Source organism: Corythoichthys intestinalis, chromosome 11 (genome assembly GCF_030265065.1).
Source record: "Corythoichthys intestinalis isolate RoL2023-P3 chromosome 11, ASM3026506v1, whole genome shotgun sequence".
Taxonomy (NCBI): domain Eukaryota; kingdom Metazoa; phylum Chordata; class Actinopteri; order Syngnathiformes; family Syngnathidae; genus Corythoichthys; species Corythoichthys intestinalis.
In genome coordinates, this window is record NC_080405.1 from 26,968,643 (window position 1) to 26,987,020 (window position 18,378).

The 18,378-nt window shown below is 38.1% G+C and overlaps 1 protein-coding gene across 2 annotated transcripts in view; it reads left to right on the plus strand.

Moving 5' to 3' along the window:
- Positions 1 to 14,261, plus strand: part of LOC130924067 (long-chain-fatty-acid--CoA ligase 1-like) — a 28,715-nt gene extending 14,454 nt beyond the window's left edge. For both annotated transcript variants that reach the window (XM_057850402.1, XM_057850403.1), the window contains exons 7-21: positions 8,544 to 8,719; positions 8,890 to 8,922; positions 9,026 to 9,077; positions 9,162 to 9,235; positions 9,461 to 9,538; positions 9,808 to 9,942; positions 10,019 to 10,153; positions 10,260 to 10,355; positions 10,467 to 10,539; positions 10,645 to 10,733; positions 11,184 to 11,300; positions 11,382 to 11,525; positions 11,675 to 11,779; positions 12,863 to 12,934; positions 13,027 to 14,261. In XM_057850402.1, the coding sequence (XP_057706385.1) occupies positions 8,544 to 8,719; positions 8,890 to 8,922; positions 9,026 to 9,077; positions 9,162 to 9,235; positions 9,461 to 9,538; positions 9,808 to 9,942; positions 10,019 to 10,153; positions 10,260 to 10,355; positions 10,467 to 10,539; positions 10,645 to 10,733; positions 11,184 to 11,300; positions 11,382 to 11,525; positions 11,675 to 11,779; positions 12,863 to 12,934; positions 13,027 to 13,167 (1,520 nt within the window). In that variant the 3' untranslated portion in view covers positions 13,168 to 14,261. The remainder of the gene's footprint in view (positions 1 to 8,543; positions 8,720 to 8,889; positions 8,923 to 9,025; positions 9,078 to 9,161; positions 9,236 to 9,460; positions 9,539 to 9,807; positions 9,943 to 10,018; positions 10,154 to 10,259; positions 10,356 to 10,466; positions 10,540 to 10,644; positions 10,734 to 11,183; positions 11,301 to 11,381; positions 11,526 to 11,674; positions 11,780 to 12,862; positions 12,935 to 13,026) is intronic.
- The last annotated feature ends 4,117 nt before the right edge of the window (positions 14,262 to 18,378 follow it).

Below are 18,378 nucleotides of genomic sequence, written 5' to 3' on the forward strand. Positions count from 1 at the left end.
CCTCAATGGGCTGAATAGTAAAATCGATGAGCCAAGTCTACCGCTGACGTCATCCAACTGTTGGGGACGCTAAAGCCCTATAATGGTAGGCGTGGCTAACCAGCAGATTAAAAGACTAATTTCTCGTCATCTGTGCTTTGCTAAATTGTTGTATATAGTCGAATCGTCTCAAAATATGATTCTAATTCACATAATAATGACATTTTAGACTTTTTCTCGTGTCATATGCTCTTTAAAGCAGTACACTTCCCTGCAATGCTGTTGTAGCGAACCTTCCAAGCAAACCTAATTAACTTTTTATCTAAAATACTCCTAAATCGGTAAAATATTGACTTGAATCTATCTTTAAAATAGTTTTAAAACTTTCACATGTCAAAAGTAGACAAAAGGGAAATTATGGAATAACGGGAGCAATTTTAACAACTTTAACGGTTGATTCACAACATTAAATTAATTGAATGTAGTTTAAAGCTTCTGATACAGAATGGGGACTGGAGTTTTTTATTTACTGTTATTTTTGTGTATTTGTTTACTGCTATATGTTAACTTGATACTGAAATAGTAGTTTGGTTTAGCCTGAGAGTATTTTTGAACAAAACTTAAAAAAATAATAATAATAAAAAAAAAAAAAAGGGGGCGGGGGGTGCATCAATAATCGTTTTATAATCGAATCGGAGCCTCTGAATCGTAATCGTAATCGAATCGTTAGGTGCCCAAAGATTCCCAGCTCTAGTAATTAGTGCTACTTTTCTCCGGTAATCTTTCAAAAACGAACATGCCGATAACGCATTGCTTTTTTGGAACATGTAGAAACGACTCTAGACATTACGACACATGAAGGATGTTTTCTTCATACGTTTCCGGAAACCAAAAACTCGGGAGGAAAAAATGTGGAGACCGAATCAACTTGCGCGGACTTTAACACCAGCTCGGCGAATCCATTCACGTTTCATATGCAGTAAACATTATGTTGGGTTGGCATGGTCTTTCAGAGGACAAAGAGGTAAGCCATTTTTATATTTTTAACTTACGGTATTTTTTTTGCGTAACATTGTGCCGTACTGCTTCTGTCTGGCAATGAATGACCTGAAAAGAATTACAATGGTATCTGACTGCCACTGTTACCGTTTCTGTTATATATATATATATATATATATATGTATATATATATATATATATATATATATATATATACACAGTGCCTTGCAAAAGTATCCGGCCCCCTTGAACCTTGCAACCTTTCGCCACATTTCAGGCTTCAAACATAAAGATATAAAATTTTAATTTTTTTGTCAAGAATCAACAACAAGTGGGACACAATCATGAAGTGGAACAAAATTTATTGGATAATTTAAACTTTTTTAACAAATAAAAAACTGAAAAGTGGGGCGTGCAATATTATTTGGCCCCCTTGCGTTAATACTTTGTAGCGCCACCTTTTGCTCCAATTACAGCTGCAAGTCGTTTGGGGTATGTTTCTATCAGTTTCGCACATCGAGAGACTGACATTCTTGCCCATTCTTCCTTGCAAAACAGCTCGAGCTCAGTGAGGTTGGATGGAGAGTGTTTGTGAACAGCAGTCTTCAGCTCTTTCCACAGATTCTCGATTGGATTCAGGTCTGGACTTTGACTTGGCCATTCTAACACCTGGATACGTTTATTTTTGAACCATTCCATTGTAGATTTGGCTTTATGTTTTGGATCATTGTCCTGTTGGAAGATAAATCTCCATCCCAGTCTCAGGTCTTGTGCAGATACCAACAGGTTTTCTTCCAGAATGTTCCTGTATTTGGCTGCATCCATCTTCCCGTCAATTTTAGCCATCTTCCCTGTCCCTGCTGAAGAAAAGCAGGCCCAAACCATGATGCTGTCACCACCATGTTTGACAGTGGGGATGGTGTGTTCAGGGTGATGAGCTGTGTTGCTTTTACGCCAAACATATCGTTTTGCATTGTGGCCAAAAAGGCAAGGCAAGGCAAATTTATTTATATAGCACAATTCAACACAAGGCAATTCAAAGTGCTTTACATCACATGAAGACCATAAAAATCACATTTAAATCAACACAACGTAAAAACCAAGACAAAAGATTGCATTTAATCACAGATTAAAAATAAATAAATAAAAATAAAACAAAATTAAAAATAAAGCTAAAACTACTACTACTAATAATCATTGAAATCAGCAATAGAGATAAGCACAAGAGGAATAGAAGGCAGGTAGATTGAAATATATAGACAGTTATGGATATGCAGTGCTAAACAAAAGCGTTTTTAGCCCTGATTTAAAGGAGCTAACAGTTTGAGCATACTTCAGACGTTCGGGTAACTTGTTCCAGAGGTGAGGAGCATAATAACTAAATGCTGCCTCACCCTGCTTGGTTCTTGTTCTTGGAACATGCAGAAGACCCGTTCCAGACGACCTTAGGGGTCTAGATGTCTCATAGGAATCTAACAAGTCAAGCATGTATTTTGGTCCAAAGCCATTAAGTGTTTTGTAGACGAGCAGTAGTATTTTATAGTCTATCCTTTGACTCACTGGAAGCCAGTGTAGGGACTTCAAAACCGGTGTAATGTGGTCCAGCTTCCCTGTATTTGTGAGGACTCTGGCTGCAGCATTCTGTACTAGCTGCATTTTCCTGACTGATTTTTTATCAAGACCTGTAAATATACCGTTGCAGTAGTCCAATCTGCTGAAAATGAATGCATGCATAAGTTTTTCCATGTCTTGTTGAGTCAGAAGCCCCTTAATTCTGGTTATATTTTTTAGGTGGTAATAAGCGGATTTAGTGACGGACTTTAGATGGCTATCAAATTTTAGGTCTGAGTCAATAATTACGCCAAGGTTTCTGACTTGATTTGTAGCTGTAAGTGACATTGTGCTAAGTTGGCTGCTTATCTTTGACCTTTCCTTTTTTGGCCCAAAAATGATCACCTCTGTCTTCTCCACATTTAACTGGAGAAAATTCTGGCACATCCATTCATTGATTTGATGAATGCATTTACTCAGGGAGACTAAGGGACTATAATCATGTGGGGACACAGAAATGTACAGTTGTGTGTCATCTGCATAGGCGTGATAGGAGATGTCATACTGTTCCATTATCTGAGCTAACGGAAGCATATAGATGTTAAATAAGAGTGGTCCAAGAATTGACCCTTGAGGGACTCCACACGTGAATTTGGTTCGTTCTGACTGATAGTTTCCAATTGACACAAAGAAATCCCTATCATGTAAATAGGATGTGAACCACTGAAGAATAGTGTCAGTAAGCCCTACCCACTGTTCCAATCTGCTGAGTAGTATGTTGTGATCAACCGTGTCAAATGCGGCGCTGAGATCCAATAGTAGCAGAACAGATGATTTGCCTGCATCGGTATTCCGACGAATATCATTTAGGACTTTGATAAGCACGGTCTCGGTGCTGTGTTGTGGCCGAAATCAAGACTGAAATGAGTTAAAAAGATTGTTTTGGATCATAAAAGTCTGGATCTGTTCAAACACAACCCTTTCGATAATTTTCCCCAGGAATGTCAGATTTGACATTGGCCTGTAATTACTAATGGTTGAGGCATCCAGATTAGGTTTTTTTAGGAGAGGTTTTATTACTGCAGTTTTTAAAGTCTGAGGAAACTCTCCTGTTTGGAGGGAAGTATTTATAATCTGAGGTATGTCTGGGGCTATGCAATGAAAAACAGTTTTGAAAAAGTTTGAAGGAAGGATGTCAAGGCAGCATGTTGTGGGCTTTAATTTCGACACAATTTCTGTTAAAGTGGCATAGTCCAAGAGGCTAAACTGTCTAAGATTGACGTGGGGGACATTTTGGGAGGCATTTAGTGTAACATTTGTTAATCCGGAGTTGCACACAGTCTGTCTAATCTTTAGTACTTTGTGTGTAAAGAATGCTGCGAAATTATTACAGGACACCTCAGATGCCAATTCCCGAGGTATTGATGCTTGTGGGTTTGTCAGTTTGTCAACAACAGAAAATAGTGTGCGAGTATTGTTGGTGTTTCTACCAAGGATCTCTGAAAAATATGATTGTCTAGCATTTTTCAGTTCCTGATTGTATTTGCGAAGACTCTCTTTGTAGATATCATAAAAAACTAGGAGTTTGTATTTTCGCCATCTGCGTTCTGCTCGTCTACAAACTTGCTTTTGTTTTATAGCTAGTATGGCATTTCTCCAGGGTGACCTCTTCTTTCTTGACAAAGTTTTTGTCTTAATCGGGGCAATAGTGTCCATTACAGTCATCACACTGGAACTGAAATTATTTACAAGTTCTTCCACTGGAGCTATTGTAGGGGTTAATGATGAGGCATAGGCCTGTGTGAATAACGCACATGTGTTATCACTTATGTAACGCTTCCTAATCACCTCTGTTTCCCTTTTCAGAGGATGGACAGGGGTGGTCATTTTAAACATAATGCAGTAGTGATCAGACAGAGCAACATCATTCACTGTGACCTCAGAGATGTTAAGACCTTTGGATATTATTAAGTCCAGTATGTGCCCTCTGTTATGTGTTGGAACTGTGACATGCTGAGATAAACCAAATGTATCCAAAATATTTAAAAGCTCTCTAGCACATCCTTCTTCAGGATTATCAACATGAATGTTAAAGTCACCCACTAAAACAACACAATCAAAGTCCATGCAGACGGAAGACAGTATTTTCGTAAACTCATCAAAAAACATTGTGTTATACTTCTGTGGTCTGTAAATTGTTACCAAGGCAGCTCTGCAAGGGCTTTTTAGCTGAATGACAATATACTCAAAGGAATCAAACTGACCACATGAAATATTCGTGCATTGAAAACTGTCCCTGATCAGACTGGCAACCCCACCTCCTTTCTTATGGGTTCTTGGTGCACTAAAGAAATTGAAGTTTGTGGGGGTTGCCTCAATCAGAACTGTCGAACTCTTATCTTGATCTAACCAAGTTTCTGTTAGGAACAACATGTCAAGGTTATGTTTGCTGATAAAATCATTAATTAAGAAAGATTTGCCAGCTAAAGATCTAATATTTAGCAGAGCCAATTGGAGATGCCAGACTGGATTCACTGGTGAGTTTTGGGAATGACATACTATGCTTAACAGGTTGGCAGAGTTGATTGAACGTTTTTTATTTCTCACCAGTCTAGCCCTTTTTTTGTTGTTTATCACCACTGGGATTGTTGAGCATACAGACTGTACTCCATAGGGCCCCGGCTTTTGCTGGGACAGAACAGTCTTTGTAATGTTGTCACAGCCTGGACCCGGTGCACATCATATTGGTGTCGCAAACATGGCTTCCTCCAAAAAGTTCAATTTTGGTTTCATCTGACCAGAGCACCTTCTTCCACATGTTTGGTGTGTCTCCCAGGTGGCTTGTGGCAAACTTTAAACGAGTCTTTTTATGGATATCTTTGAGAAATGGCTTTCTTCTTGCCACTCTTCCATAAAGGCCAGATTTTTGCAGTGTACGACTGATTGTTGTCCTATGGACAGACTCTCCCACCTCAGCTGTAGATCTCTGCAGTTCATCCAGAGTGATCATGGGCCTCTTGGCTGCATCTCTGATCAGTTTTCTCCTTGTTTGAGAAGAAAGTTTGGAAGGACGGCCGGGTCTTGGTAGATTTGCAGTGGTCTGATGCTCCTTCCATTTCAATATGATGGCTTGCACAGTGCTCCTTGAGATGTTTAAAGCTTGGGAAATCTTTTTGTATCCAAATCCGGCTTTAAACTTCTCCACAACAGTATCTCGGACCTGCCTGGTGTGTTCCTTGGTTTTCATAATGCTCTCTGCACTTTAAACAGAACCCTGAGACTATCACAGAGCAGGTGCATTTATACGGAGACTTGATTACACACATGTGGATTCTATTTATTATCATCGGTCATTTAGGACAACATTGGATCATTCAGAGATCCTCACTGAACTTCTGGAGTGAGTTTGCTGCACTGAAAGTAAAGGGGCCGAATAATATTGCACGCCCCACTTTTCAGTTTTTTATTTGTTAAAAAAGTTTAAATTATCCAATAAATGTTGTTCCACTTCACGATTGTGTCCCACTTGTTGTTGATTCTTGACAAAAAAATTAAATTTCACATCTTTATGTTTGAAGCCTGAAATGTGGCGAAAGGTTGCAAGATTCAAGGGGGCCAAATACTTTTGCAAGGCACTGTATATACAGTGCTGCTCGAAAGTTTGTGAACCCCACAGCGATGGTCAGATTTTTTGTAAAAAAAACTAAAATAACCTTATTAAATGTTAAGTTATACCCAAATCCACAATACTGACATTCCAAATAATGGACTGAAACAAAAGAAATAGTTATATTGTCATTCTTTATTTAACAAAAGTGGTTGATTTAAGAAAAACTCAGATATCATGTGTGCAAAAGTATGTGAACCCCTTCAGTTAATAGGATATTGCGCCTCCTTTTGCAGAGATTACCTCAACCAAACGGTTTCTGTAGTGACTAATCAGCCTCTCACATCTACTTTGGGGGATTTTTGCCCATTCTTCCTTGCAGAACGCAGTCAGTTGAGAGAGGTTTGATGGGCGTCTGGCATGAACTGCTCGCTTCAGGTCCCGCCACAGCATTTCAATGGGATTTAGGTCAGGACTTTGACTGGGCCAGTCCAGAACACGAATCTTCTTCTTTTTCAGCCATTCCTTGGTTGTATTGCTGGAATGCTTTGGATCATTATCATGTTGCATGATCCACCTTCTGCCAAGCTTTAACTTCAAAACAGATGGCGTCAGGTTATGTTCTAGGATTTGACAATATTCCTCAGAATTCATGATTCCCTGGACTATGTGGAGTTGTCCAGGTCCTGAGGATGAAAAGCAAGCCCAGATCTTGACATTCCCACCTCCATGCTTCACTGTTGGGAGAAGGTTCTTTTGGTGGTATGCAGTGTTGACTTTTCGCCAGACATGGCGGTTTTGGTTGTGACCAAACAGTTCAATTTTGCACCTACATCAGTTGATGAAAACTCTTTTTAATTTAGTCTCGACAACACAACTGTTAAAAAAACAAAAAAAAACTACTGAATTGATTGATTAGGAAATCAGGTTGAAATAATAGAAAATTCCAAAATGTTGAGGGGGTTCACAAACTTTTGAGCAGCACTGTATATATATATGTGTATATATACACATATATACACATATATATACACACACACACATATATATATATTTATATATATTTATATATATATATATATATATATATATATATATATAAAACAACTTTAGTAAGGGGGAAGTGTAAATAAATTATAGGATTAAGATGTGTTATCAATGAAAAAATTAAAAGTGTTCGTTGGCTGTCACTGAGTAGCATTTGCGATCGCTACACAAAGCTAACTAAATTACCCCCAAGAACGGTAAGAGACGTAGGACAACCAGACGATATATAAGAAAGACAGGGCTGATGGTAAAGGATAGCTTGTTGAAACAGGAGAATGTCATTGTCAGTCGCGTCGATAAAAAAAGCTAAAGCTATGCTTAGGTCGGCTCGTTTTTTTCGTCTTTTTCAGCCTTCGACACTAAAGCCATCTCTTTAACTGAACATTTTTATGTTCTTCCACATCTTTGCCAGTCAATTTGGCACCAGGCACATCATTTTCGGAGAGAATTGGTAGGTTTAGCTCTGTAAACATCTCCTTCGTACACGATTTCCATTCATTTCCTATTAGGGACAAACGGCGCCTTGTCCCTACTTAGCAACAGTAGCTAATGTCATGAATATTAATGAGCGGAAGTGACGTGTTGCTTGCGGTACGCCATTGTGAAATGAGACTATCATGAGCAGTAATGAATGCTTATGACAGATGTCATTTAGTATCATCCGGCAAATAATGTCACAAACTCCATTTTTGTCCAGCTAGGATCTTTTACATCTATTCAAAAGTGAGATAATTTGCCGGATGACACAAAATGACATCTGTCATAAGCATTCATTTATTCTCATGGCAGTGTCATATCATAATTTTGATGGTCCTATGAGTTTTATGGCGCCACTGTCAAATAAAGTGTTACAGAATTCCAGAGCTAGCGATTAATGAAACAACTGGGAGAGTAACTGAAGAAATAATTAGCACAGAACATGAATTTTGATTGTTATTTACATCTGTTGCGCTGGAATGCATGGTAGGAGGCATGTTGGATGACAATAGTGTTCACATCAGGTGGCAGCAGGGGTTGACTGTCCCCCACAAGGGAGCAGTGATGGCCAAATGAAGCTTCTTGAAGCAATGAAGCTCTGCAGCAATTTGGTTCAAAGCTTCATGGTGGTTCATTTGGTCTTATGATGCCACTGTCAAATAAAGTTTTACTGGTGAATATATTTTGGTGTAAATATCCTATAGTACAGTGAGGACAGCTGCAGTTTATAGTCCAGTGCGGATTATCTATGAACAAATGCCATTTTCGTGTCAAATTTGGTGGGTTGAGGCTTGTAGTCAGGTGCGCCTAAAAGTCAGAAAATTACGCTACATGCTATAGACTGCAGGTTGTGCTCGCAATTTAATTTTTTTTCTCTCTCTAGCCTCCATCTCAACCATTGTATGTGATGTGGCAGAAAAAGTCAGCCTGGTACTTGACTGTGTACAGGACAAGGAACACACTGTGAAAACCGTTGTTGTAATAGAAAGACCCAGCGATGGGCTGGTGGAAAGAGGCAAGCAGGCAGGAATTGACATCCTCAGCCTACACGAGATGGAGGTCAGCAAAATGCTTCTCTTCACTCTTAGCTTGTGCTTTTCAAATATTAACTTCTTAGACGTGTGTCTCTTAGAATTTCTTACTTTGCTTGGTCCTTTATGTTTAGGCCTAATGTCTAACTATTTCTGTTTGTTTTTACTTTGACTGATGGCAATCTTCTTGTTGGGCAGGCCATTGGAAAGGCTAACTATCACCAACCCATGGTAGGTGGCTGTTAGCCTGTTAACACATTTTTACTTGCCATTAATTACTAGGATGTGTGGATATAAAGAATCACCCCCCCCCCCCCCCCCCAAATGTCTACAGCCTCCCACACCTGAAGATATGGCCGTCATCTGCTTTACGAGTGGAACAACAGGTGATGTGCCTACTGTCAATTCACACGCATCCCCACTTACCTACTCATGTGCAGCTAATGAATGTACTGTATGTGTGCTTCCAGGAAGCCCTAAGGGAGCGATGTTGTCACATCGGAATATTGTTTCCAACTGCTCAGCCTTTGTTAAACTAACACAGGTGATCATTGTTCAGAGAGATTTCTCATTTGTCGTTTTACAGCTGTAAAAATGGTGGTATTGACAGGGGGTAAAACAAGTGAAAACATCAAGGAACAATAAGCGACAAGAAAAATATCAGTATATTCCTTAAGAATTTAATTTAGCATGGTCAATTGGTCATGCTGTCTGTGTGTGGTTTAGTGTGTATTTTTGAGTGATTCGAAATGCACTTTGTGTGTTTTAGGCCAACTGTCCATTGGGTCCCAGGGATGTCCATATTTCATTTCTTCCTTTGGCTCACATGTTTGAGAGAGTTGTGCAGGTGTTTTTATGTTTTATTTTCCTATTCAAACAACCTTAATAAAAGCCACTGCTATAATTCTTAACTCGTTGGCTGCCATTGACAGTGACCGTACATAAGTTTAAATAAACAAAATGGAGCAGAGACATGAATGCCTGTTTTTTGTTTTGTTTTGTACAGTGACCAAAAAAGGCTATTTTAATTTTCATTGCAGATGTATGTAATATCTTGAAACACTATTTCAACATTTTATTTGTCATCAATTTTCATTCTGGATCTTACATGCATAGGGAGTGATGATGGTTCAAGGAGCCAAGATTGGATATTTCCAGGGAGATATTCGTCTTCTGATGGATGACCTCTGTACACTAAAACCTACTGTGTTTCCAGTGGTCCCTCGACTTCTTAACAGAATGTATGATAAGGTAAGTGAGCTTACCTTTTCTTTCTATTTATTTTTTTAACCTATGCCTTAAAATATAAACCACTGTACTTTTACAGATCTTTGGGCAGGCCAATTCTTCTGTGAAGCGGTGGCTGCTGGAGTTTGCATTCAGACGGAAGGAGGCAGAGATGTTAAAAGGCATTGTGAGGAGAGATAGCATATGGGATAGATTTATCTTCAGAAAGGTTCAGGTTAGTTGAGTTGAATCATTGAGGAACTGATTATTAGACTATGAGTGTTAAGGGATGCAGCTAGCATTGTTGATTAGTATGTAACAAAGTGTTGTACCCTATATAGGCTAGTCTTGGAGGTCACGTACGTCTCATGATAACTGGGGCTGCTCCCATTTCACCTACTGTTCTAACTTTCCTCCGAGCTGCTTTAGGATGCCAGGTAACAACTAGATTTCTCATAAGATTCTCTTGCACTGCAAACTTTTGGCATTCAATCTTTAAGCGCAATACAAAATTAAGATGACGGTACCCTAGTTTTGTTCAATCTCAGTTCTATGAAGGCTATGGACAGACAGAGTGTACAGCTGGCTGCACCATGACCATGCCAGGCGACTGGAGTGCAGGTATGAAACTCATACTTATTTAACGATAAAATAATCTTATATTCTGGCAGAAAAGTGAGCTTTTGCTAAGGTTTAGTAAAATTAAGATCCATGTCATCGTTTTAGGTCATGTTGGTGCTCCCCTGCCTTGTAACTCTATCAAGTTGGTTGATGTGGCTGAAATGAACTACCTGGCAGTAAACGGCGAAGGAGAGGTGACAAGTCAAAACTAGTTTTTCATTCATCATTAAAGATTACCTGATCCTACAATGTATTCAGGAAAAAAGTACATCCAAGTTGGAAATATTTCCATACTAAAGAAATTATTACTCTTGCAAGATGCAGTCTTACTATTAACTTTGCGTGGCAGCTACCAGACGTTCATCCTCCGACGGTGTTTACTTCTGCTCCCGCTGTTTCAGCCTATGTTGCGATGTTAAAAAACATATTCTGTAAATTTTTGTTTCTTTTAGCGATTTTCTTGTACATCTGGAATATTTTGTTGCTTTGTAGCCCTCGAAATTAAAAAAAGAAATTAGGTTTTAAAGACATCTTTTTCAACCGAAATCTATCCTCTGAAAAAATGTAATAGGGCCCGATTTCTGATCACTTGATCGTATCGGGGAATCCCTCTTCATTCAAAAAAGTTTGTGTGTGTGTTTTAGGTGTGTGTGAAAGGTCCCAACGTGTTCCACGGTTACCTGAAAGATCCGGAGAAGACTGCAGAAACTATTGATGCGGATGGATGGGTTCACACTGGAGACATTGGCAAATGGCTTCCTGTAAGGATGGGGAAATACTCTGCTTGCAGTTTGGAGAAGTAATGTAATGTGTACCCTTAAATCATTCACGTTTGTTTGCAGAATGGCACTCTAAAGATTGTGGATAGGAAGAAGCATATCTTCAAACTGGCACAGGGAGAATACATAGCCCCTGAGAAGATAGAGAATATCTATGTGCGGAGTGATGCAGTGGCACAGGTTTTTGTGCATGGAGACAGTCTACAGGTTGGTGCTTTTTTCCTTTTTTGAAGATGTATATACAATATAATTGAATGGTGTTATAGTAACAAAATTCACTCAATCATGTGTTATATAATCACTATAAAACCATTTAAGCACCTCAACCGGCAAAAATGCATTTGTGTTCTCCATAGGCTTTTCTGGTAGCAGTGGTGGTTCCAGACCAGGACTTCCTGTGCGGTTGGACAAAGAGGACCATGGGAGTGGAGGGCAGCTACAACGAACTTTGCAGTAGAGTGGTAACAATAATACCTTCCAACTATACTATGATGAAATACTACCTTAGCATGATAGCTTGGTCAACATACAACCCCTAGCAAAAAGTATGGAATCACCAGCCCCGACAACCACTCACTCAGACATTTTATCATAAAGAACAAACTCAGATAAAAAGCTTGGAAAAAATAATGAATTGTCAAGAGTCAAGAATCTGCATTGGACAAGGTGTCAAGAGTCAAGAATCTGCATTGGACAAGGTGATGATGCTGGAACTTTGGTTTGGTGCTGTTCCAGTGAGATTTACAAAGATGACTGCCTGAAGAAAACATCAAAATTCGCTCAGTCCTTGATGATATGGGGCTGCATGTCAGGCAAAGGCACTGGGGAGATGGCTGTGGTTAAATCTTCAATAAATGCACAATTTTTCATTTAAATTTTAGACAGCTTTTTTTATTGCTTCAATTGAAAATATGTTTGTCATTTTCCAAAATGACAATGCATCATGTCACAGAGCTAAAACTGTTAAAGCATTCCTTGGAAAAAGACTTATCCAGTCAATGTCATGGCCTGCAAATAGCCCAGATCTCAACCCTATTGACAACCTGTGGTGGAAATTGAAAAAAAATGGTCCACAGCAAGGCTCAGATCTGCAAGGATGATCTAGCAACTGCAATCAAAGAGAGTTGGCACCAAATTGATAAAGAATATTCGTCAAGTCCATGCCTCAGAGACTACAAGCTGTCATAAAAGCCAGATGTGGTTCTACTAAATACTAGATATGTGTTTTGATTGTTATTTCTTGTTTGTTTCTCATGATTTCATTTTTTTCCTCAGAATGGAGTGATTCCATGTATAGTTCCCTGCTTTTGCTCTATAAAAGTAACATTTACTGACCACCACAATGTTTTCTATTAATTTCTTTGTGTTTCAGAATGCTAAAGAGTTGCATTTTTTAAAATAATTCATTATTTTTTCAAAGTTTTTATCTGAGTTTGTTCTACATGATAAAATGTCAGAGTGAGTGCTCATCCGAGACTGGTGATTCCATACTTTTTGCTAGGGTTTGTATTGTGTTCTTGAGACATTGCATTCTTTCCGTGCAGGATGTTAAGGCAGCCATATTGGAGGACATGGTACGACTCGGAAAGGAAGCAGGCCTCAAGTCCTTTGAACAGGTACAAAACGTATTGTAAATGATCATAAAAGTCGATGTTTGCATTTGATTGATATGGTCATTATCCTCAAAATGTTTGTTTTTGTCTTTCAGGTGAAGGCCATATATGTCCACACTGAGTTATTTTCAATCGACAATGGGCTGCTCACACCAACACTGAAAGCCAAAAGGAATGAACTGAGACAATACTTTAAATCCCAGGTAGATGAGCTATACACCAGCATCAAGATGTAATGGAAGAAACGGTGTGGTTAAAAAGCAGGGAATGGAAGACACGCCAAATAATGGAAAGTGCCATTTCACTCCAAAGAAATTTTTCACTTCATACCTCATAATGTGGGCATTAATGTAGTTATTAATGAAAGACGTGCCTTTTTTACACAATATAAACTATATCTTAATCTTATGTCTGTGACATGCTTTTGTCAAATGACCAAAGTATAATGAAATGTAGTAGACTATGACATCCACTTTTAACATCCTGGATGAAATTTCAACATTCATGTAAGCTGCCAGATAGCAAAATACTGAACTGGGGATTGTCACCATGCTGCTGAAGTACTGTATATCTGCTAATTAGTGTGGTAGATGCACCAGAGTGCCAAACAATGCATCCAACAATGGACTGGAATCATATGATGATACGTAGTGATTTGAGAAGAAGAAGAAAACTACGCTGACGTGGGTGGGAAATCTCTTGGTGGGTTATCGCAAGTTACTGAGTAAACTTGCGATATTGTCCACCTTACAAATTTTAGAAAAAATTGGTAACTCTCAAAATATTTATTTCCATGCTTAATTTTAGACCTAATGTATAGCCAGGCACTCCAAACAGCAAAATACAGTACTGTATTTGCGTACAACTTATCAAAAAATACTGCACATTCTTTGCAATATGTCCCCTTTAAATGCCAATGAAGGAGTGTTTATTTTGTGGATTTAACACATGCACATGTTTTACTTTAAAATTTTATTCATTTGCACTACTAAACAAGTTGAATGAAAAAGCACATTCCATTCCAGGAGATAATGTTTTTGTGACCATTATTTTGTTTATGACTAAGCTTGATTCAGGATACTAACAAACACAATCTAACAGAAAAAATAAGCAATGAATGATAACAATTCTCAGGAACATCAAGAAAGGAAATCACAGTACAAGGGTAAAATATCTTAATATATTTTTGGGTATAAGTAATGTGAAATAAATGGCATTTGATTGTTTTCAAATTGAATAATAAAACTATTGAAGTGTGTGTTAATCAACATTTGTTGTTTTTTATATGATTGTTTTTACTGTATTTACATGTATTGACATTGTGAATTTCAAATTAAAAACAAATTTGTTGTATGTACAATAAGTTTTTTGTGTGTCAGTGCCATTCAATAAACAGCACCATAGTCATTGTACAAAGTGTACAATAAATTAACTGGATACTTAAAAATAATTATACAGTATACTTAACAACCAGCCTGACTCATAGCCACTTTAATAACGGTTGCTATAAACCAAACAGTTTGATATAAGTCAAGAATTTTCCGAATTAAGAGTATTTTAGAGGAGAAAACCACTCACCTGAAATTCGCTGCAGAGGAGCCCTCTAGAGCAGTGCTTCTCAATTATTTTCTGTCACGCCCCCCCAAAGAAGACGTAAATGTTTCGCGCCCCCCCAAACTCTCTGCCGCCACTGTAAATAGTATCATTTGTCTATAAAATTACTGTTATAAATACGCATCTGCCTAACATTGTCCTTTTTTTCTAATAAAGAAAAAAAGTAACATAGATCAACTTATAATAAAGTATAACTTAATTAACATTGTTTTGTTTGTAACAGAGAAGACTTGATGTGCATCAATTTGCCTGAATTTTTTTTTTTTAAATTCACATCCAAACTAAAAAATACACTCAAGGTACATTTTTGACCATTTGATACAGAAAAATAAAATGTAATAAAATCAGTAAATAATAACAAATTAAAATTGATTAGAAACATTCACTCATGAGGACAATATGCCCAAAAATTTGACCGAAAAAACAAAACTGAATAAAAGAAGAAAAAAAAAGTGTCCTTGGACAGGACAGTTTTTATTTTTGCTGCTCACAGTATTTACCTCCTTTGCAATGGTGTGGAGTTATTTTGCAATGAGCATGCTAACAATGCTCACTGGTTTACTGATGTAACACTGATAAAGCAGGACGATTGTTGGCAATATTCGGCACGTTTTCACTGAAAAAAACCAAGCGGCTTAACAATGAGATTGGGGTCTAATGTCTTTAAGTGGCGTCTTAATTGATTTGGCTTCTGGCTGTCTGCTATAATTATTTTTAGACACAGTAAACAGTAGTCTTTCATCATCACCCACTGTATTAAAAGTCAACGCTAAAAGGCAAACGGCACGAAAAAAGCGCATTCACGGCGGCCGAGGTAGAACCGTAGGTGAGGGCGGTCGTCGTGACGATCCCAAGCCGAAAATGGCACTTCTCGGGCGGCGACGTGAGAACCGGACAAGACAGTGGGTCGCTGCGTGAGTGAGTTCTGTCATTACCCGATCGTGACGGGGGCATCGATTGTGACGGTTTGCTACTGCGCACGCGCAGATCAACGCCATTTTCTCCCGAGGGATGACGGGAGATGTAGATTTATGCGTTAGGCTCGGACATTGAGGGCTTTTTCTGCGTGTGTGTACGCCGCTATCTTCGAGTGGAATGAAATGCTTGAATATGTCTTAATAGATACTTCGACTGATCCGAAAAGATGAATGTGGATACCTAGCATCTAAGGTACCTGGTCGACGGAACGCTTCGACTGATCCGAAAAGATGAATGTGGATACCTAGCATCTAAGCCTAAGGTACCTGGTCGACGGAACGCTTCCAACTACTCAAGTGGGGCGCCGTAAGATTCGACGAATGGTGCGTGATTTCATTGTTAAAGGTAAGTAAAACTGATGTTATACTGGCAATTTGTGTTATAAGTATGAAAAGAGGGTCATGAATAAATGAGCCTCTACGTTTTTTTTAATCCTTTATAGGCCAAGTGACTATTTTTTATGCCATTTAAAAAACCCAGCTCCATAAGCTATTTATAAAGATATTTAAATAATTGAAAAAAAGAGGCACTTTTTCTATTTTTGTTTTTTAAGTAGAAAATGAGAAAGATATGAGATGTTAAAATAAAAATAAGTGAAACTTGTGAATGTCAGGTGGGAGAAGGTCCAGAGCTGAGTTTTATTTATTTATTTATTTATTATTATTGATCTCTGTCAGGTGGTGGTCATTTTAATCTACGGAATTTTAAGAATCATCTTTGCTTTTTTAAATTTTCGTCCAACAGATAAAAGACCCCCCAATAAAATATACGCGCCTGGTCATCAAGTCAAAGGGGAAGCAGACTATCCTCATGGAGTGTCAAAATAACTCTGGTACTGGGAACTAGAGCGGTGTCGAGGGCACCCACAACAAAGCCATTTCTAGCTTCTATTGGCCAACAATGATTCAGGACATCAATGAATGGGTAAATGCCTTAATTGAGCAACGAAGTTAAATCAGAAGCGTTACATGAAATTTATTTCATCTAAAGTAATGATTTATATTGAAGCACAAATGGATTGTTTTCACTTCTCAACAGACATTACAATATTAGACCATCCTGCTTTTCAGAATTGTAGAAATATTGTAAATATATATATATATATTTTTTTTCTTTCTGAAAAATTATCAAATATTGTCACATTTTTAAAGCCTTTTTGGTTGTCTGTTTTTCATTTTGTGACACTTATGTCAAAGAACATTGGGAGGTATTGGGCATGGATTTATTTGCATTTCTTTTTAAAGGCATGGGCACAGATTTGCCTTCTGGACAGAGAAAGCGTCCCCTCTTCTTCAGGGAACTCTACAGCCTGTCTTCAGGGTTCCAAAGGCAACCCCCTCTATGTCTTACTAAACTTCAATCAGACAGGTAAAAGAAAACTAGATAAAGATAATCAATCAATGTTGATAAGGGGAATGGTCATCACTGCAATTGATGGCTTACCTGGTAATAACGTTCACCTGCATGTCATATGTAAATTATGTTTTCTTTGAAAGGTTGAGGATGACACTGACAGCTGCCTAATCCTGGACATAATTTCCTTTGATCTAAATTGAGGACATAACTGCTATACTAGTAATTATAATCAGAGGCAGGGCCCAATGAGGCAGTATTGCACAGGGAGTTTAGTAATTGTCATGAGAAGCCAATTACATTTTAAACGTTTGTTTTTTAATAAATTTGATAATTTTTCATTGTCGGCTCACCTATATTTTACAGTTGCCAGAAGTATTGACTGCCAACATGCATGAAAAAGTTGTCCTTCGGGAAGGTGACCGTGCTATATGCACATTGGCTCTTGTGTGCTCCAGAATCAGAGACCTTGGTTCTCCAGACTCCTTCAGAAGACGGGCACATTTTAAATGGCTTAACAGTAAGTAGTTCAGTAAAATGCAATGACATGTACTTTTTTTGTGCTGTTGTCACATTTGTCTCCAAGCTATATATGTATTTTATTTTTTTTTTTTTAATCCCACAGGTGACTGGACATGGAGCAGGTTCTGTGCATAATTCAGGAGAGAGTATTACAACATGTACACCACTGAGATCTGCCATGGGTATGGGGAGCAGTTCAAACAATCCCCACGAGGTGAGTTGCACTGTGTAAGCTTATCTTGGTGTCATTAGAGACACTTAATATCTCAACATAGCATAGACATGTTGGAAAAGCCACAGTGCTTGGAAACGGTATTTCTCAGTGTTTTTATGTTCTTTTATAGGATTTGTTGGAGAGGAGAAAAGGGGTAAAGTAACGGCGTTTTACTGCGAGGAGGAAACACCTACAGGATACTGCAGTTGTTCCTGCTGTCCAATGCATTAAACTTTAATGTTTTTGTTTGAGTTTGTTCTACACATGCACATTAAAACTGTTTCAGCTTAAGGCATTTTGTTTTCTTCAATCTATGGCATAATCATTGGATGCTTTCCTATGAAACTTTATTTTTTTCCCAAATTTAATACAGCAATAAATGTCACCTTACAGCTTTTATTTGTTTATTCACCTTCTCTACTGTTTATCCTCAAGAATATTTCTAATTATATTTATGCATTTGTAGGTTTGTATTATGTATTTTGGACTATAGAATGACTGCCACATAGTTTTCAGTGTTATCATAAATTTTCTGTTGTTCTTCCCTAAAGCTGTCAGACTGTTGAACTCTTGCCATGCTCCGTAGACCCCCAATATTACTGGACTTCTATGATCATGTCTATATACCTCACACACATCTTAGCCCCTAACAAGCCCAAGTCAGCCAACTGCTAAATTGTTTTAGTAGTTACATATTTTTATACTTCTATCCAGCGTTTTTGTCTTTCTTGCTTGTTATTTTTGTATGCACCTTACAATTTTGCTC